Source organism: Coenobita brevimanus, chromosome 93 (genome assembly GCF_032717465.1).
Source record: "Coenobita brevimanus isolate Jiangsu-jjx chromosome 93, ASM3271746v2, whole genome shotgun sequence".
Taxonomy (NCBI): Eukaryota; Metazoa; Arthropoda; class Malacostraca; order Decapoda; family Coenobitidae; genus Coenobita; species Coenobita brevimanus.
The window spans coordinates 22,192,449-22,215,209 of record NC_137046.1 but is presented as its reverse complement, the minus strand read 5'-3'; the positions used below and the strand labels follow the sequence as shown (position 1 = coordinate 22,215,209).

The window sequence follows — 22,761 nt, the reverse complement described above, 5'->3', positions numbered from 1 at the left end:
TGATACCATTAAAAAGCACAAACCTCAGTTACAGCATCCTGCTAAGTTGGGACCACTAGCCTAGGAGTAGAATGATCATGAGTTAAGTGCACATCGCAGTAATTTTGCAGTCTTAAAACATATTTACATTGATTACTAGTTTTCTGTATTTACACCTATTTACAGATAGGTGGTGTCGACCATTACTCACTACAGTGATGTAGTGCTGCCTAGCCTTTTCTTCACCTTTTATCATTCCCTCTCTGTATCTACCCTCCTCTCTTGCTACTTCTCCCATCCTTCCTGTCACCTTTTATAACCTCTGCACTCAGGTGACAAGCTAAATGGTTTTCATGTAATCCACGAGACCACTTATAGCGCTGGGTGGTAGCGATATAACCAAGTAACAGGCTGATGTGGAGCATAATATGGAGTCCCTGTTAGCTGAGAGGAGACACAAATACGGCGTCCATCTAGGAGCCAAATTTTCACACTCTGCCCAGCTACTTGCTTTGGCGAGGCCCTGTCTACTGCTCGGGACGGCTATGAAGGCGTAATTGCTTGCCTGTGGTTAATGGGACTGTTCATCCAGACAGATTGGGGTTCTATCTATTGCCAGACGCCTCAATCCCGTACAGGGTGGCCACAAACAAGTCGCCTCCACGTCGCCCTGTCCCCCGCCATTTCACTGCCCTGCTCCCAACTCACACATGCAGTATTTGGTACCAGCAAAAAACACTAACACTTAGCTTCAAGATGTTGCTGAATTCACTCTTCTATGTTGTTTGCACGAGAAGGTAGGGTGAGATATATTAATGTAATTTTAGATAGTTTTCTATTTTTTTTTTTTTTAGGTTCTTTATTTACCATCCAGTACAAGTCCCAACACTCTGAGGAACACTGTCCCTGAAGGCCAAGCAAGTAAGGTTCATGAGAGCAAAAAAATAAGAAAATAAAAAAATATAAAATAAAATAATAATAATAATAATAATAATAATAATAAAATTACGTCGATACCTTAGGGCATAGAAGGTATAGAATCAATAATCATTACAAGTACAACAGTGAACAAAGACATACAATGACGCACACATGGTACAAAGTTGTTGCTGTAATTATCATTACATGCTTGAGATGAGCAAAGTGGTACTGTACATTGATACACACGTATGTACATACGTAGGCAGAGAGACGCACATATGCACACACATATATATACATATATATCTATGTATATACAGTATGTATATATTCACGCACATGTAGCCATAGACGTACTGTATGTACAGGATAGGTACGCATGTATAAAGATATGGGTATGTGTACAGGCGTCCATACATATACATATGCAACATGCACAGATATACACCTATATGATATATTCATATATACATAGACAGGGAGACATGTATATACATATACACCCTAAAGAGATACATATACATAGTCACATACACAGGTGGATAGATAGACAAAAACGATATGTTTTATAAAATTACCTGTTGATTCAAAATCGCAGCACAAGGAATACATGCACATGCACCCGATGTGTACTGTACACACACACACACACACACACACACACACACACACACACACACACACACACCACTCGCTGGTGCAGTGGTAACGTTCTCGCTTACCATCTGGTAGACGGGAGTTCGCGCCTCGCTCAGGTTGTGAAAAGTTTCACTGACGAAGTGGGTGGTTACTGTCCCCCTCGAGCAAGGGGACGGGTGTTTGCGTGTGTGAAGGTCACAGCCTTGCCCTTAGATCGGACTATATGAGCTCTCAGCTCCCTTCCGGGAGGGTAAAAGCTGACGATCACGACCATCAGGTGATCCTGACCGACCCGGTGAATTACACACACACACACACACACACACACACATATATATATATATATATATATATATATATATATATATATATACCATTATGTCCCATCATTGTCCCAGCTCCAGGCCATTGCAATGAAAGGAAGTCGGTGTGAAGGGTGAGAATGTCTTCGAGTATATCAAGATGTGTGATGAAGCACTGTAGATATACAAAGCATAAAACAAGAGTCCAGGGGGTCTGAAGGGGCAATAATTGGGTAGTTAACGATGTGATTGGATCATGATTCATCCATGGGACTGTGACAGAGTTTACATGACCTGTTGGTGGTTGGTCGTCTGGTGATTTCCTCTGGGAAGCGATACCCCGGGCGAATGCAGTCCACGGCCACGTCACAGAGGCTGGTGAGGGTGGGGTGCTTGCCATAGGTGTGTCTCACTCCATGGTAGTTGTAGCAATGCTGGGTGGTGACACTAGTGGTACATTCAGAATTGGTACGCAGGGCTAGGTCCTCCCTGGACTCCTTGAGGAGGATTCTCCGGACAATTGTCGTGCACACAGGGAGGCAGACGGTAGCTAGGGGGAGGTTACAGGCAGCTTGGGCCAGACGATCTGCGTGGTCGTTGCGAATGTGACCAACATGGGCTGGGATCCAAACAAAAGAAACCCTTCGACCATGAGCATGAGCCTGATGGAAGCGGGAGTAGAGGGAGGCGAAGAGAGGGGAGGGGAGCCGGGGGGGGGGGTGGCGAATTAGGACAAGGGGAGCTTGGGAATCACTGATTATGAAACCTGGTGGGTGATGAGAGAGAATGAAGTCAAGGGCAGAGCATATAGCAAATTGTTCACACTGGGTAATGCTTGCCCAGTTGGGAAGGTGTGGGGAGGTGAAGATGGTGGCAGCAGAGTTAGTAAAGGCAGTGCAAGCAGCTCCCGCCCAGCCGTTAGCAAGGACAGAACCGTCAGTGTAGACATGCATAGGATGGGACAGGTAGGTGCGGGCGACGGAGTTAAGAGTTTCAGTGATGAAGAGCTGTGAAGGGATTAGTAAATGGTCAGATGCAGTGGCTGAAGATGTGTAGTGCACAGCTGGAGTTGTACGTGTCCAGGTAGGGGGCAAAGGGTCAGTTAGGATGGGAGCGACAAGAACAGCATGGATACTGGCGGGATCACGGACAGAAAGCTGGAGAGGACAGTTGGGTGCCGAACAAATTCTTTTTAGCCAGAATGCCGTGAGTATGCCGGACCCGGTAAGTATGCCGGATCCAGTAAAGGTGAGTGGAATCTGAGAGAATGTCAACCAGTCGGGAGGAAAAGGATGGAGCAGGAGACGGAAATGTGGTCAGACACTGTGTGGCAAAGCAGACCCCAAGCATATGGATGTGATCGGTGATGGGACACAGACTGAGTTCAGGGAGCATGTTGACTACTCAACAGACCTGGGGCAGCGAAGAATGAGATGCATCGCCTGGTTTTCTACTACTTCCAGTTGTCAGAGCTGTGTTGGGGGGACAAGAGAGAGAGAAGGATAGCATGATAATTAAGAAGGGAGCGAATATATAACAGGTAATATGATTGAGCGATGGGGATGCTAACCCCATGCGAGTCACAAGTGAGCGTGCCAAGTAGGTTAAGTCTTCAGTGGAGGTGGGTGCGCAGATAGTGAAGACATACTGGGAGAGGTTAAAGAGGGAAGAGAGGGGAATTCCGAGGTAGTATAATCCTGCACTACCTCAAGATGAGAGCCGAGGAGGTCTATGGTTGTGCAAGCAAGCCTATGAGTGAGGGAATGAGTAAACAGTTTGGTTTTGGCAGTGTTAATAATCAACCCAAAAGCAGATGCAGCCTGGCCGAACCTAACTAGGAGACGTTGAAAAGTGACGGGAGAAGGGAGTGGATGCAGATATCATCAGCATAGGGTAGGATCAGAGAGGAGTTAGGGATAGGACCTGAATGACGGAGGAGTCTATTCATGAGAAGATTGAAGAGAAAGGGGCTAAGTACCCCACCCTGAGGTGTACCAAGATTGAAGGGTCAGTAAGTGCTAACCACCCCACAAAACATAACCCGAGAGTGACGATGGGACAGGTAGCTTTCCAGCCAGCAGATAGGTGGCCAGAGACACCCAGGTGGGCAAGTTCATCAAGGATGACCTCACAATTTGCGACATCGAAGGCAGCTTTGAGGTCAGTGAGGGCTGTACAAGTGGGGGATGTGAGGTGACTGAATAATTCTGCAAGGCAATGTTGTATGGTTCGGCCTGAGAGGAAACCAAAGAGATGGGGAGAGAGCTGGTCCTGAAGAGGATCGCAAAGCCTTGCTAAAAGAATTCTCTCGAGGACTTTGCAGATGCAGGATGTTAGGGAAATGGGACGGAAGTCAGAGGAATTAGGCTTAGAGATGGGGATGGTGGTGCTATGAGTCCAGTCTGGAGGGAGACTACCTTCAGAAAGACTCAGGATTAACAGTGAGAGTAAGGGATTGCTTGGGACTTGAGTAATGAGTCTCAGTGTGGCGTAGGTGATCCCATCATCACCTGGGGCAGTTGCCATTCCTTGCAACAGCGCAAGCCGTAACTCATCACCGGTGATGGGGTGATTATCGAGGGGAGAGGGCGTTGAGTAAGCCTCTGCAATACGTGCTGGCCTGTTTCCACAAGCAGCCAAAAGGCGAACCTTGATGGAGGGAGGCAGGGATGTCAGTTGAGATTGGGTGGACCATTTGTCAACTCGGTTGTTGGCATATTCCACAGGATTGTGGTGGAGAGAAGGGGAGGGGGACTCATGTGGCTGAACAACTCTGTTAACAAGCCACCAAGCCTTAGATCGAGGAGAGTGTGTGTGTTAATATGCTGGAGAAAGTCATGCCAATACTCTTGACGAACACTGTGTTTGAGATCACAGGAGGACCTGGATGCAGTGAGATAGGAGTGGAGGTTATCAGCAGTGCGGCCAGCGCCATACACAGCCACCGCTCACCGCACGTCCTCCGCACTGTCACGTAGATGGCGATCCCATATCCACTCCCCAGCCTGGCGGGCAAAGGTGTTTGTATGGTTGACTTGGAGCACATAATGATCATAGAAGGTCTGTACCACGGTAATTAGGGAGGTGTAAAGTTCAATTGATGCGGTGAATGAATGACTGGCAAGCCAGGTGGCTAGCATGTCCTTGAAAGTGGGTTGCACCGGAATAGTTATATTAATCTTTTTCCTAACATGGCGGTGATGGGAGTGTAGTATGGGAATGGAATATGTAGCAAGGATGGCATTGTGGTCAGAGGTAAGAGTAGGGGCAATGTCAAAGTGATAGCATGTTTTACGACGTGGCTACCTAGGACGAGATCGAGATAGCCTCCCCCAACATGAGTGGCATGAGGAGTGGGGAATGAATGTGATGATGGTTATTGGCAAAGTCATGGACACGATGATCACCAGGAGAAACATGGGCACCGCCGAATGACGGATCAGAGGCATTAAAATTGCCCAGGTAAAAGATAGGTTAGGAGTGGCGGGTAGGTAAAATGGTGGGGTCACCCCCAATTGGACTGAGATAGAAGTTAGATATATACAAAGAGGCATTGTTGACAATGAGGCAAAATAAGTGAAAGAGGGAGGAGTGAGAAGAGGCAGGTGACTGGAAATGAGGGTGTGACGAATAGAGTAACAAATACATGTAACCAGGCCTGGGCCGAAAATGGGTATGGTGCCAATGGTATCCCTGAAGCCTGGTCGGGGGTCTGGGTCAACAAGTTTGAGAGAAAGCCTGAAGGCAGATAACAGCAGGGTGATGAGATGATGCATAATGAGGAAGGTCAGCCAGGCGTCACTGGGTGCTCCATGTGTTCCAAGATAACATTGTGTATATTCTGGAAATGGAAGCCATTAGGACAAGGGGGGAGATGGAACACTGTCACGACAGGGTTGGGGCATGGATGGTTGGGGAAGTGGGGGAAAGGAAGTGGAGAGTGTGCAGTTGCCGTGAGAGAGGGAGGTAGGGGAGGGTGGGGGAAGGGAGGGGGTGGCCGAGAGGTGAGGCTGTATGGGGGAAAGGAGTGGGTGAGTGAGTAAAGGCAGAGGAGACTCGTGTGAAAGGGTGAGGCTAGCACACAGGTGGGGAGACGAGCCTGGGACACAGGTGGGGGAACAAGGCTGGATGGTGGTGAGACAGGAGGGAGGAAAGGAACAAGGGTGATAGTTACATGGGAATTGGTTTATGGGAGCTGTGGGGTAGGCAGAGAAGGAATATTAAGGTATGAGTGTACATACGAAAGAAGGCTGCGTAGTTCTTCATACTGCTGTTGCAGGGCAGGTTGTGGTTAAATGGGGGCCACTTCACAGACCACACCATTCTGCAAACCGGCAGTAGTGTGAAATGTGGCCTGACTCATAAGAGCGATAACTCAAGGGCTGTGATGGCGTGGCCTCTACTAAGGTACAGAGGGGAAGAAGGAGATCATAGCAAAAGTCGGGAGGGGGGGAGTTTTTCTCCCTCCCATACAATGATGGCACAGTTGATGGGTTTGCCCAAAGAAATGTACAGGCATCATGCCCGCTTGACACTAGGTATGTCATATAGGACTGTAACAGAAGAGTCAGCTGCCAGGCAATTGACTAGGTACTCTGGCAGTATCTTCGGGTGATTTAAAGCATCATGAAGTACAAATTTGACTCCCCAAAGCCCCTCATTTGTTAGGGTTTCGATGAGATGAAGATAATTCCTGTCGACGTAGATGTTAGGAGAAGCAGGAGTTATGAGGCGAACAGCTTCAGGGTGTCGAGAGATGAGGTGGTGGGTGGATGAACACTGGCACCAAACACTGTGAACAGCAGGTGTGCATGTGGAGAGGAATGCCAGGCGCTCATATTGGTCTCGTGGTATGACAGGAGGGAGCCGGGGCTGGGGGTAGGGTATGGGGCCACAGGAGGGGTGCTGGTGGTGAGGGAAGAGGCAGAGTCATCAGGGCTGGAGGGGTGTGAATTTATGGCAGAGGGTCGTTCTAGGTGGTTGACACTTGGCGCCGGGATGTTGGGGTCGGCAATCGCCAGTTCAGCATTCTCCCTTTTTGGGAAGCGTGAGACACTAACATCATCATCATCACCATGAGCTCCATCGAGCTTGATGTGTGTAATTGTTCCAATAGTAGGTTCATTCGATGCAGCAGGATCACCAACAGCCGGGGCTGAAGTGTGGGGGGGCATTAGTGTCTGATGGGGAGTGTGTGCAATGGTGTACAACAGTCACGGGGGACAGCACTGGGTGTAATAGCAGTTTGTGTTGTGCTGCTGGGGGGGCTGGCAACCTGCTTTAGCTTAGCTTTGAGCTTCCGCTTACCCATAACCCTGACCTTGCCGGGTATTAATCTTATTAACACTGCACAACGAATTGGAAGGATGGCCCAGAATGCCATATTGACAGTGCAGAATTCACCGGTTAGCCTTAAAAGCAGATAGCTTCTGAGGCACCTCATTCGTTTTCTTCTTCCAGACAATGAGAGTGATTATTCAAGACTTATGCTTAAACACAGATGGATAGGCCCTACATTGGTCCCTATTTTACACACTAAGGAAAGCACAAACAAGCCCTAAATTTTTACATATGCTGAGAGAGCATTAACCTGCTGCGTCCCGGCAGATTTTTCACCAGTGACCCCCCCCCCCAATCCCGGCAGATTTTAGAAAAGTTTTTTTTTTTTTTGCTAAACCCCCCCCCCATCCCCCCCAATCCCGGCAGATTTTAGAAAAGTTTTTTTTTGGCTAAAACTTCCGCTTTTTATGAGAAACATCGAAAATTCAGAGAGAAAGTGCTCAGTTGAGTTTAGAAATACAATAGAAGTAAGAGTACCTTTACCTTGTTACCGTGTTCTCTCAGGCCAGTCTCGAGAGAAAAAGTTTTCTATGGGAGGGGTAGCTATTTCAAACCATTCATAACTGGTTAGATATTTACTTATTTGGTACGAATTTATACGCAGTGCAAGAGTATATTGGTTTTCAGACAATAATATAGAAGATATAAGCGTTGCTCACTCACCAAAAACTTATACATATGGTACCTTCTTTTACGACATTACCGCCTCATCACTGCTTGTTTCTTCCTCTAGCTTATTTCTTCCTTTGTTCTCCACCTCAGGAATCACTTTCACCTTGAATTTTGTCATTGGAGAGACCGTGGTGAGACATGTCTTTACTGGCCAGGTCACTGCTAACAGGTGAGTTGCCGAGAAAATGGCGTACAGGGGGGAAGAGCGGCCAGGTGGGGCCAGGCATTATCCCCACCTGGCGTTGGGTAGAGGAAGGTCTCCCACATATGCCTACCAAAAATCACCCATGAAACTTGAAAAATGTGCAAATGATGGACCTAGCAATTGCAAAATGTATGGATACATCGTTGGGTGTCACTGTGACAAAACTTGGTGACGTATCCATACGTCATCGGGACGCCTCGGGTTAAGCGAAAGGGGGCAGTTGGTAGCCCTGAGTGACCAGTTGGTATGTCGGAAGTGCTCCTGTGGGAGTCGCTGTGACTATTCTTTATCCAGACGATATCAATCAACAACAAAACAAAATAATTTCCCATCATTTTTTATATATTAGCTCTTGTTTGTACGTATACTTTATACACTTTTATAGTAATAAACTTTTCAGTCAATACTTATGTTGTAAATATGATAGTTAGCGCTGGTGATAGGTTAGGTTAGGATAAATTTGGTTAGGTTACCCTAAAATTGGTTAGGTTAGCTTAAAATAAGTTAGGATAAATAAGTTTGGGTTGAATTTTGAAAACTTATGTTGGGTTTGGGTAAATCAGCACTTATAAAGGGCAATTTCACTGAAAAATGGCATTCTAAGATGGCGCTCATCAGTCTTCATGCACAGGTTATGGTAAGTTTGGTTAGGTTAGCATAAAATTGGTTAGGTTAGTCTAAAATAGGTTGGGTAAGGTTAGGATAAATCAGGTTGGGTTGTTATGAAAGTTTAGGTTAGGTTTGGATAAGTAGGCACTGATGAGGGTAATTTCGCTCATACATAGCGCTCTAAGATGGCGTCCGTATTTCTTCGTACACCGCAAGATAGTGGTTGTCTGTGAACAAACACCGCTTTTTAAAGCACTTTACCACATTTAAAAGAAAAGAAAAATACTGAAACTTAAAAATGTGATTCGAGAGTACTTGAAGAATTCCATGAAAAGCTAAAGAGAGGAAAAGAAAAAAAATGCAACATAAGGTGGTCCTATGTGTCCTTACCGATTACCAAGAATTATGACTAGGATGCTGCTGATAAAGAATTAAAAAATGGTATTAGAAGAAAAAGAAAAATTGTATACAGTGCCTGAGATTAAAATGCAAAGATGATCTGGTGCTATCACGATGCTTCATAGTTTGGCGTATGAGCGACGAACAGAACTGTACCTTTCTCGTTGTATATATTAAAGTATTTTATTATCTGTAGCATTGACTGAACGTCCGATATTCAGTTAAATGTATACAAGTGGTTTACACATGTCAATTTTAGGATGTTGCCTACTGTTAAGTACCAAAAAAAAAAAAAAAAAAAAAAACGTCACCACTATGGTAGAGAAGGTCCGAGCTTGCCCGCTTGAATTACTACTCAGTAAGGTACAGCCCACAGGTTTTAATAACCAACAGTTCAGTCTGGCCATATGGAGAGGATGGAGAGTAAGAGACTGACGAGGACAGTGTATATGAGTGAGGTGGAGGGGGAGAGAAGGAGGGGAAGACCAATGATGAGATGAAGGGATGGAGTGGAGAGGGGTATGAGAGAGGGGTGTGTGAATTGGGAGCAGGGCAGTGAAATGGCAGGGGACAGGGTGATGTGGAGGCGATTTGTTTGTGACCACCCCGTATAAGGGATTGAGGCGTCTGGCAATAGATAGACAGTTCAGTTCCATTGTATGCTTGCATTGCATTTTTAGCAAGTTAAAATAATTTGTACTTAAATTACTTACATTATTCTATGTTTTCTGGAGATTGGGTTACTTTGTTACGAATAATTAAATATAGGGTTGGCGAAAGCCATATCTTGCCTTCCCTTCAAAAAATATTGGAACAACCCCTACAAATTGAGGGAATCCTTTCCCTACTTAAACTTTTAGCACACTGTTTTTATATAGGGCCCCTAGGAAAGGCCCTACATTAGCTTTAAGCATACCTCAGTTAATTTACACAGAGAGTAGGCCAGCATTCTCTCTTAACGCCTCTACCTTCAACTGTCTACACCACACTACATGCACATAAGATATCACACCTTCTATTCCCAGTTTCTTTAGCAATGGCCGCTGCAATATTACTTTCAAAAGAGGTGGTACCTCGGATTGTCACCACCGGCAGGGTAGGGCTTGCGGCACAGGGTCCTCCCGGTCGCCATCAAGCGACTAGTGCAATTTCTGGTCATGCTTGTCAGCGGGGAAGTGAAAGTGCTGCCTTATTCATCACCAACATCCGTGGTCTTAGTACCAATTTAAATTTAGTCCATTTTTTCCTACAGTCCATATCCCCTCTGGCCCTATTCCTCACAGAATCACAAATCTCAGCCTCTAGTGAAATATCTCCATTTTGTTTTCCCGGTTACCATCTCCTCAAACTTCCGGAACAAGGGCGGCACCTGTTGTTATATCAAATCTAAATATGCAGTTGACACCATTTTAAACTTCACTTCATCCAGTTTTGATTACTCATTGTATAAACTAAATTGTCTAAATTTTCCGAAATATATCTGTGTAGTCTATCGCACCCCCAATGCTTCTTCGGAACCCAGTGTATTTGATTCCATATCCACACAGTTGAGTAACCTTAACCTTGGCCTTAGTACCAAAATTGCCATTTTGGGTGATTATAACGTACATAATGTTGAATGGTTATTGCATTCTGCCAGGACTGACGATGCTGGTCTAGAGTGCGAGCTGTTTGCAGAATCGTTTACTCTCACCCAGCTGGTAAAGCAACCAACCAGAATACCTGATAATCCTGACCATAATGCCCATCTTTTAGATCTATTCCTGACAAATAATCCAGATCAGTACAGGATAGGGGTATTGTCTCCATTTGGATCCTCTGACCAGAATCTCATCAAAGCCTCATTAGTTAGCCCCCCCAAACCTCCCCATTCTGAACCTGCCAGGGTGACCCAATGGCACTTTGATAGGGCAAACTGGGATGGATTTAGAAATTATCTTGCTGACATTCCATGGCAGTCTTTCTTCTCCAGCGATGCTAATTCTACCTCAGTCCCACATTTGCGACTTAATACTAGCTGGTATGGATTTATTCATACCAAGTCAAGAGTTCACTAAAAGATCAAACTCTCCAAAATGGTTTGATAGCAACTGTGCCAGAGCAACGGCCCAAATGTCATTAGCATATAACTCTTACTTAAAATCAAGAACATCTGAATCACTCGTTCAATTTAAAATTGCTAGAAACCACGCAAAAGCTGTAATAAATCTCGCTAAATCAAACTGTCTTCAAAATCAAGCATCAAAACTACTTAACAACCTAACGACAATAGAATATTCTGGTCAACTCTCAGTTATTTCAATAATAACTTCAACAAGTCATCATCCACTCCCCCACTAACATCTTCAGATGGCAACATTACAAATGACCCATGTGCGAAAGCAGATATCTTTGCCAGAACATTTGCCAGAAATTCTACCATAGAGGAAGCCAACCAGAACGTCCCAGTACTAGAACTTGACTCTCCCGAAATTGTTCCACTCAAAATACAGACAAGGTACGTAAAATCCATCCTAGACAATTTACCTTCCATCAAAGCTCCAGGCCCAGATGGAATTCCACCAATTGTTTTGAAAAAGTGTTCCCCAGAACTTGCCTCTGTTCTTGCTAAATTATTCAGACTGTGCATGCATACTTTTTCATTCCTTATTCATGGAAAGAAGCCAATATCCACCCAATTCCAAGGAAAGGAAGCAGTGGCATACCTGAGGGGGGCGAGGGGGGCTGTTTGAAACTGGCCCCCGGGCCCCCAATTGAGGGGGGCCCCAAAAGACTTAAATTTGTAAGCTTTTTTATTAATATTTATATATATATATATATATATATATATATATATATATATAAATATATATATATATATATATATTTATCATCCCGAGAATCCCGGCTGAGATATTAGATAAGTTTTGAGAATGAGGGGGGTAGGTTCTTTGCCGGGCCCCCCCTCCAGGAGGGGGCGCCCCGCAAAAAACCTAGCCCCCCGGGGCCCCATATCTCTAGGTACACCCCTGAAAGGAAGTTCCTCTGACCCCTCTGATTACAGACCAATAGCTGTCACATCTTCTTATGGCAAGGTATTTGAAACTTTAATTAATAAGCACATAGTTAAACATTTTGAATCCAACAACTTAATTAGTGATAGACAATATGGTTTTCGCCAAGAAAGATCCACCATTGACATACTCAATCTCCTGACTCATACCATCCATCAATCAATTGACCAACATGGTGAAACTCGTGCAGTAGCCCTTGATATTTCTAAAGCTTTTGACAGAGTATGGCACTGTTCCCTGTTGTCCAAACTCCCTTGCTATGGACTAAAGTCTTTTGTTCCTTTGATTTCCTCATATCTCAGCAGCAGAAAAATAAGAGTAAAAGTAGATTATGTATATTCCAATTTCCATTCAATTAACGCCAGCGTGCTGCAGGGATCAGTTCTGGCGCCAACCCTGTTCCTGGTTCATATTAATGATCTCTTGTCACCCACAGTCCCATTCATTCATATGCAGATGACTCAGCACTTCATAGTTCATTCACACTCAGACACGCATTTACAAAGTCTGATAGCTCTAACTCTCAACTCAGTACAGCCATCTCAATAAATCAAGACTTATCTACGATCAGTGAATGGGGACAAAACAACCTTGTCTCATTTAGTGCTAGTAAAAACAAGTATATATAATTTACTAATTGACAGGTATTGCCAGATTCTTATATTACCTTCAATGCTACAAATATTCCCATCTCCAAAACTATTGAAATTCTCGGCGTCTCACTTAACATTGCCCTCAGCTGGACCTCTCATGTCAGATCACTTGCTAAAACCGCCTCAAAGAAACTTGGATTATTGTACAGAGTCTATAACTTCTTCACTGACAAGCAGTTAGCTATAATCTATATGAATCATGTGCCCTCTCAGCTTGAATACTGCTCACCCTTGTGGAATGGATGTGGAGATGTTGCATTAAAACGACTAGACAAAATTCAGAACAAATCTGTTAGAATTGTTAATAACCCTGCTATTACTAATAAACTACCTCCCCTACAAGTAAGAAGGAATATTTCCTCCCTTGCATTACTTTACAGATATTTTTATAGCAAATGCTCAGACGAAGTTGCGTCTATGGTGCCACCTCTCCATGCCTTCCCTCGTGCTACACGAGCATCTGGTGACCCTCATGACTGGAATGTCACACAGCCATATTGCAGAACTTCTGCCTATCAGAATTCTTTCATTCCCCAAACTGCATCTTCTGGAATTCGCTTCCCCAGAGTTGTTTCCCTCCAAACTTCAACCGACAGCTGTTAAAGTCTAACTGTTACAGATATTTTATGAACAGGGGACACCAGTAATCTGGTGTATAGATTAGTTTTTTTATTCATATATTTTTCCTTCCTTAGTTCTGTTATTTAAAAAAAAAAAATCCTTCTTTGAAACTCACTCTGTCTGTCTGTCTGTCTGTCTGTCTGTCTGTTTGTCTCTCTCTCTCTCTCTCTCTCTCTCTCTCTGTTTATAAATGTAAATATTTATCTACCTATCTATCTATCTACAGGGTGACCCAGAAAAACCTCCCACATTTCAAAGGTAATTGAAAAAATAATGGTTAAAGATAATCAAACTATTATTTGCACACATGAAACTTCATTCAATACAGTTTTTATTCATCATGTTTTAAAGATGAGATCCTCCAAATGGTGGCCGTCATTGTCTATACACGCTTGGAGGCGATTTCTGAAGGCTGCCATGGCTCGACGGGTCATGTCAGGTGGAACAGCAGCTATCTCCTGCTGAATAGCAACCTTAAGTGCTTCAAGAGTTTGGGGTCGATGAGTATACACTCGTAATTTAAGGTAGCCCCACAGAAAAAAATCTCAAGGAGCGAGGTCAGGGGAACAGGCCAGCCACCCAACATCACCACGCAACGAGATCACCCGATCCGGAAACATTTCCCTCAGCACTTCCAATGATCTTCGAGCTGTGCGTGCCGTAGCTCCATCTTGCTGAAACCACACATCGAGTTCTTCAACCTCAAGGTCGCTATTCAGCAGGAGATAGCCGCGTTCCACCCAACATGACCCGTCGAGCCATGGCAGCCTTCAGAAATCGCCTCCAAGCGTGTATAGACAATGACGGCCACCATTTGGAGGATGTCATCTTTAAAACATGATGAATAAAAACTGTATTGAATGAAGTTTCCTGTGTGTAAATAATATTTTGATTATCTTTAACCATTATTTTTTCAATTATCTTTGAAATGTGGGAGGTTTTTCTGGGTCACCCTGTATATATATATATATATATATATATATATATATATATATATATATATAAATATATATATATATATATATATATATATATATATATATATATATATGTATTACTTTGATGACACCCGGCATTTTTAGGTTGATGTCATTCACTGATGACACCCGGCCGTGAGGGGTTAAAGGACCAGCTTTGGACATGCTATGGCATGAAGGAACCAGGACTTGACATAGCTGGACCTGAATTGGCCTAACTTTTCCAGAACTGACCTGACTAACTGAACCTGAAAGGATGTGAATGGTCTTGACTGAACCTTTGCTCTAAGGATGTATTTTTTTTTTTTTTTTTTTTTTTTTAAACTCGAGAGGTGTCATGGAGTGCAGGGATTAATACAGGGGTATGATGTCTCCAATACAGAAAATCTGTTCTCAAGTGGACAGGTCATCTCTAGACAGTAAGAACAATATAAAGATGGAAGGAGAACTCAGTGTGATACACATGGCCTAAAATTAGTCTAAGAACCAAGTACTTGACTTTGTCCTGTGATCTAGGCCTTTGACCAGTTGTTTTCAGACTTGAATTGCTTCATTCTTGTGTGACCCACATTTCGGCCAAATTAGACCAAAACTGTTTGAATTAAGCTTGCCCTACGATCTTGATCTCTGAACCATTGCCGTGAAAATGGAATCTCCACATCCACGGTTAACTCTTCTTCAGTCCACCATGTTTGGCCAAAATCAAGTCAAAATTAATTGTCAGAGGGTCAAACATTTTACCCTGTCTTGTGACCCTGATCTTTGACTGAACCGTCTCAAAATCAATTATCTTCATCTTTTCCTTACATTGAACTCTTGCACAAGTTTTGGTATAAATTGCATTTAAACTTTTAAAGTTGATATTGTCAGTAAAACTGGCCATTGATCTACTGTACTACTCTCAAAAGCAGTAGGTCAACCCGTTGGCTGACCTTCAACCTTTCCAAGAAGTTGTGTCGAAACCGGATCAGAACCGTGTATTTTGTTCAGCTGCAGACATACACACACAAAATTTTGACCTTACGAAATAACCTTGAGCTATGTCTGATTTTCAAAATCGATGCCATTTGTTTTTTAATTACCCTCATCTCTTCCGCAATGCTAGTTTTTAATTCAAATCAGACCTACTAAAGCTGATCTTGCTTTGCAACCTTGACATTTGACTGACTGTTCTTGAAAATAATATATTTTCTCCTTGGCTGACCCTCAACAATTTCACCAAGTTTGGTCGAAATCAAATGAAAACTGTTTTGAGTTAAGCTGTTCAAACACACACACACACACACACACAGAAAGCAAAACATTGCACCCTCCACACCTCTGCATTTATGCAGGTGTGAAAATACATCACCAGATGAAGGGGTTATAATCTATTCTTCTTAAACCTGTAGTGGCCTCAGTTGACCTAACAGGATCTGAGCGGAGTAGAAATGTGTAAATGAACCTACTGTAAAGTGATCCGAATGACCCTGAATTATCCTACTTGGACAAAAAATGGCTTTCCATGACTGGCTCTGCTAAGCACCCGTTAATTTTTCTGTCTCCACAAGGCATGTCGTGAGTAACTCAGTACTTTGGCTTCACTTGTCACTTGTGTCATTCCAACGTCATCCAAGGTTCCTTTTCACATTTCACTGTCAGTATATAAATATCATAATGTTATAATGGAACAAAGATTGCGGAAAGTATTAAGAATATATGGAGTAAATGAGAAGTTGTTGAATGCTGTGAAGAGTATGTATGAGGGGACGAAGGCTGCAGTGCGTGTGGTTAGTGAACTGGGTGAATTTTTCTATTTGAAGGTTGGACTGAAACAAGGATGTGCCATGTCTCCCTGGTTGTTCAGTCTGTATATGGATGGGGTTATAAAAGAGATACAAGGTAGGGCAGTGGATGTTGGAGTGGCCCTAATGAGAGAGGACAGTGTTTGGAAACTCCCTGTACTGTTGTTTGCAGATGATACTGTGTTGTTAAGTGATGACGAAGGGGAGCTGCAAGGCTTGGTGGATGAGTTTGGGAGAGTGTGTAAGAAACGGAATCTAAAGATGAATGTAGGGAAGAGTAAAGTTATGGTCTTCGAGAGAAGTGAAGTTAGTGAATGTACAGTGAGGCTGGATGAGGAGGTAATGGAAAATGTGAGTACATTTAAATACTTGGGTGATGTGTTGAGTAAGGATGGAAGTTTGGAGGGTGAAGTGCTTGAAAGGGTAAAACGAGGAAGAAAGGTTGCTGGTTCCTTGAAAGCAGTGATAAGAAACAGGGAAGTGAGCATGGAAGTGAAAAAGTTACTGCATGACAGTATTGTGATACCAACTCTAACGTATGGAAGTGAAGCTTGGACTTTGCTGGAAGGACACAAGTCAAGAGTGACAGCAATGGAAATGAGTGATTTGAGAGGAGCCTGTGGAGTCACATGGAGAGACAGGCTGACAAATGAGGATGTGAAGGAGCGTTGTGGTGTGAATGTGGATGTGATAGGGAGCTTTAGGCGAAACACACTGAGGTGGTTTGGCCATGTGGAGAGGATGGAGAGTGAGAGACTGACGAGGAGAGTGTATGTGAGTGAGGTGGAGGGGGAGAGAGGGAGGTGGAGGCCAAGGATGAGATGGAGGAGTGGAGTGGAGAGGTATATGAGGGAGGGGGGTGTGAGCTGGGAGCAGGGCAGTGAAATGGCGGGGGACAGGGCGACGTGGAGGTGATTTGTTTGTGGCAACCCCGTATGGGATTAAGGCGTCTGGCAATAGACAGATAGAACGATATAATGCAACGGCTTTCTTATCTCAACCTTTACCTTCTACCAACAGTCTTCCTTCAGCACTCAAGACCCTATACTTTTCTTGTCTTCTGCACTGCATCTCTCACATCAGCTAGTTAGCAGTTATTACTGGACAAAGGTCTTAACCAAAAGCAGCTTATAAGGGAAGTGCTGCGATTGCCCTGAGTTTGCTGAGATTACTGATATATATATATATATATATATATATATATATATATATATATATATATATATATATATATATATATATATATATATATGCAGATAGAGTGATATAGGTATTGAGAGAAATACAGATAGTCGACAGATGGTGTATACGCATTAAATAGCCTACAAAATAATTTTCATCAGTGGTTTAGGGAATCTATAATCAGTGCTTCGCTCTTTCAATAGCATGTATTGATAGAAGCCGCAAAGTCAGCTTAAGGCCGTTTCCAGTTACCTACAAAACAATTTAAAAAAATATATATATATGGCGTTGCAAACCTAGTTAACCTAAGCGGCGCAAGAGATCGAGCCAACAGATCACTTGGTATCCATTAACAGTGCTAATCAATTCCGACATTTCGTTAAAACACTGAAATACCTGGAGTTCGTAAACCCTGACAGACTCCGGTAAGTTCGCTGGAAGAGCTGGCGGGTCAGAGCAAGATCAACTACACGGTGCTGAAGTCCACCGCTACCTTCCGGTACTTCAGCAACATGGCCGCTGCGGAGGAGGAGCTCTACCGGTACACTACACCTACACCCACTACACCTCCACAACCCCATTCCTAACCTTGTCCTTAGCTACATTCTTCTTTTTTTTCTCCTTGTCTCTTGCTTTGACCGTATTTCTAAGTTAAATATTAATTTTCTTTCTTTAGGATATATATATATATATATATATATATATATATATATATATATATATATATATATATATATATATATATATATATTATCAGAATATAGGTGTTCTACAGTTGGATGCAAACTTCGAGAGTGATTCTTGAGATTATATTAAACAAAACGTGCTACTCGTATATCAAAAGAGGCCCAAATTCAACTCTCAGTAAGCTACAAGTACCTACAGTAATGTACTTACAGATGAACTATGAGGGTGGAGGGAGATCATAGTTATTCAACCATAAGGTCATCAGTAACTAACACCATACCAATTGATAGTGAGATCCATGTCCAAAATTACTCCAAGAATCACTTTCCAGAGTTTTTTTTTTATCAACTCACAGAGCATTATATATATATATATATATATATATATATATATATATATATATATATATATATATATATATATATATATATATCCTTTAATCAGTATTCCGTCATTCTTAGTTTCATACATTATAGTCGTCAGACGATGATGCTTAGTTTAGGCAGGCCCATATCTTAAGTATCAGTACATCTACATCATTTGTTTTCATTAGTCATTTCTTTAATTTCATATTTTCTTTTCTCTTACGTTTTGCAAATTCCTTTACTCTATCATATGACTCTTCCTTCAATCCCGTTGCCTCCTCACGAGTTTACTAACAGTAATTTGCATATTTTGGAGTAATTTACTGTTTTATTGTTCAACCTGTACCTTGTAGATCATAGATTTCCACTGCAAGTAGTTTGAGTAATTTTATTGCATATTGCTTTTTGTGTCTATTTTGCATTGTATTTTTCTTGACAGCACGCCAATGAAATTTTGCACGGCATGTATTTTTGACAGAGCCAACTTGACATCGGTTTTATAATTTTTGCATGCAAGTTGCTCTAATATGTTTAAAAGAAAACATTATTAACTCTGCAAAGTGTGGAGGCTTATGGATTTAACAGATCAACAATAGTGAAGTTACGGGCCAACAGCTCAAAATTTCATCCTTACCACTCACCTCCATAACTAACAACATTAACTCAGACCACAGTCAAGTACCAAAGACTGCCAGTTCATAAAACTCCTGCAGTGACAACTACTTCATATTACCCTTTCTTTCAGCTACGAGGTCGCCCTTACTTAATCCGGAGATATATGTTTTGTTTTCTATTCTTCGCAGTAATATTTCGTGTTCACGGTGATCTGCGTTCGGACACACATTTTTAATTTTAATAATTTTGGGGTAAAAATGTGAGAAATGATACTGATGACGGTTTAGTTTTATTTTATAGTGCAGAGTCAGTATTTGTACATAGTGAAGGGGAAACTATAAACAAATTTAAAGAGAAAGAGGAAGAAGGAGAAATGTGACAAAATAATGTTTCATTTTCTATGTAATAACAGAGTGAACAACGAAGTTTGAGGAAAGATAAATTGGGATGAAGATGATTTCCGTATACACCGTTCCTCTCGTTCTCTATATTGTCCAACACAATCAGCGACAGAGAGAAAAAAGTATAGAATTAAAAAGAAAGATGTTATGGGTTGATACTCTGTAAAGGAATGAGGCCAATTAATGGGAGATAAAGTATTACAATTCTATGATCATTTTAACTGAGTTCAGTTCATTTAAGGGAGACGGGTGGACGAGCAGATACTGCCAAGATTTTGGAGGAGGGACAAGAGTAATAGAAATGGCAAGGGATGAAAAATGGACACACAGAGCAGGTCAAAACTCAGTCTATCCTTCTATGTCAGTATTCGAAAAAAAAAAAAAAAAAAGGAACATCAGTTGCTGGAGGTATAATGTGGGGGTGAAACTCGCTTCAACCCTCCTTCCCATAAGATGGAAAGAGGGAAAGAATGAATTACGAAAGTTAGTAAAAATTTGCTGGAAGTGATTGAAACGGAGAGGTCTTAAAGTTAGTCTAACAGCTAGATAGATGAAATAAAACAAGAAGTATATGCAGAAAAACCATGGGGGTTCACGAGAGAGAGAGGGGGGGGGGAAGTGGGCTGGAAGTGGGGTATAATGCTGAGAAAATAAAGATAGAAACCTTGCTGGCAGTACTCTTTTCGAGGGCTTGAAGGAAGAAGGAAATAATGATGAAAGTAAAGGAAATAAAAGAGCTGAAATTCAACCCTTCCTACCTTCTCTCAAGCTAGAAGGAATTGAAAAGATGCGGAGAAAGAATAAAGCAGAAAAAAAAATGGTATAGGTGAAAGGGCTGTCACTGACTCGACCCCTTCGTCCCCCTACAGTCCCCCATACAGTCCCTGGAGGCACTAGCTCGCCAGGCAAAGATCAACTTCACCACCACCAAGAGCTCGTCCGTCTTCGAATACTTCGACAATATGGCCAAGGCGGAGGACGAGCTCTTCAGGTAGATGTATCAGTGGTTAGGTGGATAGATGGATAGTTAGTTGTACTGGTGGATGGATAATTGAGTGGATAAGTGGATGGCTGGGAGCACTGGTAGGTTGATGATTGGCTGGAAGGCTTAGTCAGCGGCTGCGTAGATCAACTGCTAAATGGATGTTTCAGTCGGTAAATGGATGACTAGGAGATTTGATTAGGTGGGATGGATGGATGATTGGTTAGAAAGAGCTGGAGGCTGGTGGATAGTTAAAGGGATATGATTGATAGATGTATCTGGGAAAATTGATAAGTTGGTTAGAATTAATAACTTTAGTACGCAGATAGTTCGGAAGACTGGATGAATGCTTAATTAGGACAGATGGATGTTGAGAAATGAATTATTTAATGTATTATGATTATAGCTGAGTGGAAGAGACAAATGGTTACAAGACTGGAATGGGTGGATAGATGTGACAATTGTCTGGTTGAGAAGACCAGAACGTAGATGAGTGGATCTGTTAAAACCTGATTCATGTGGATGTATGGACGTACGAATGTGTTGATGAATGAAGTGTGTGGATGACTGGATAAATAGGATGGATGTTGGAATAATGCAAAGGGATGCCTAGATGGAGTAGGTGATTAGCTGCGTGAGGTAGAGGAATCAAAGGCACAACAGAACAGAGCTGAATGGATAATATTGATGGTTAAGAGAACAAGATCAGTGCTGAATAAACAGGATAAAAAAATGTGAAATTGGATGGATGACTGGGTAACTACAAAATATAATGGTTTCTTGGGTAGGAAAATGATTTGGTGAATGGAATGACTGAATGGGTGAATGACAAGGGTCGATGTTTAGGAGATGCAGATGAAAAGAAAAGAAGGTGGGTAGATTTCTTACTGAAATGAACTGCAGGATGAATGAATGGTTCAGAACAGGAAAAACAATGGGTTATGTGGACTCAAGGAGCAGGTCGGCTATGGTTCTTTCGCAGCAAGAAGTCCGTTCAGGGTGTGGCAGAAGTTGGAATTCCCCCGAGTGCGACGTTGCCAATTTGACCACCAATTATCGGATTATCACTCTGACCTACCCCCATCCCACCTGTTTCTCTCTCTCTCTCTCTCTCTCTCTCTCTCTCTCTCTCTCTCTATATATATATTTGTATATATATATATATATATATATATATATATATATATATATATTGTATATATTTATTATTTATTTCCAACTTTTTTTCCACACCACCTATGAGGTAAAAGTCTAGGCGCGTTTTAATTTTAAGAGGTTTCCCCTGTAGGCCTAATCCTCTCTCTGACCCTGGGTCCCTCTCCGACCTCGGCGTGGCAACATGGGAAAAAAGCTCTGCCACGTGTCGTAGAATTCATTCAAATCGTTGTTATAATTCTAAAAAGTGATACTCAGTGTACTATATAGCTTCTTTTACTATATACAGAATATAAAATACAATTTCAAATAGCACATAGATGGGAAATAAGAGAGAGAGAGGCATGTACTACGGTTGATTTGGCAGAATCGCTAGAGGTGATTCACCAGGTGGGCCCCACCCTGAACGGACTTCTTGCGGTGAAAGGACCATAGTGATATGTCCATTAATACTACTTTTTCGTTGAATGGTAGGATGATTGAATCAACCTAATAAGAGGACAGTTGGATGAATGATTTCTTAAGGCACTCAGTGCATGAAAAATTTTTCTATATATATATATATATATATATATATATATATATATATATATATATATATATATATATATATATATATATATATGCGATATGTACAAAGTTCTTTACCTGGATGTTGTATATATGTCGTAACAACTCATCCTCTCACCAGACCCATTCCTCACTCGATATTAATTACAGATATCGTGTCTTCATCATCTTACCATTTTACCCCTTCAGTCCGGACACCAGCTGCTGAGCATGAACGTGATAATCATAAACCTTAAGAATATGATAATGTACAGTATCTTATGCTGGTGAATATGCTGTAAGATAACTAACTGGCCTGCACTTGTCTTTATCAACACACAAAACTGTGTGGAAATTATCACTGTCACTTTGAACTTTAGTTATTCTTGTGATGATAGTGATCGTGTTGCACGTTTGAAGTGGATATTTCTTTTGCAATCCCATTTTGCGTCTGTAGTGTTAATGGTCCTTCACATATCACTTACCTTTACACTATTTTTTTTTTTTATTTATCTTGGTGTCAGAAGAAGCAGCCACAAGCCTCCCTAATAATACCTAATGTGGACACTAGAGTCATTGCTGCACTAACTGCCCACACAAGGACATATTAGTGATGCAAGGGAATGTGTGCTGAATTGGCTCAAGGTTTGCTTACCTAACCAATATAGTTT

At 42.2% G+C, this 22,761-nt stretch overlaps 1 protein-coding gene across 1 annotated transcript in view; it reads left to right on the top strand.

The window, feature by feature from the left end:
- Positions 1–22,761, top strand: part of Ir8a (Ionotropic receptor 8a) — a 180,433-nt gene that overhangs the window by 122,873 nt on the left and 34,799 nt on the right. The window contains exon 13 of the mRNA XM_080282267.1: positions 17,756–17,877. Coding sequence (XP_080138393.1) covers positions 17,756–17,877 — 122 coding nt within the window. The remainder of the gene's footprint in view (positions 1–17,755; positions 17,878–22,761) is intronic.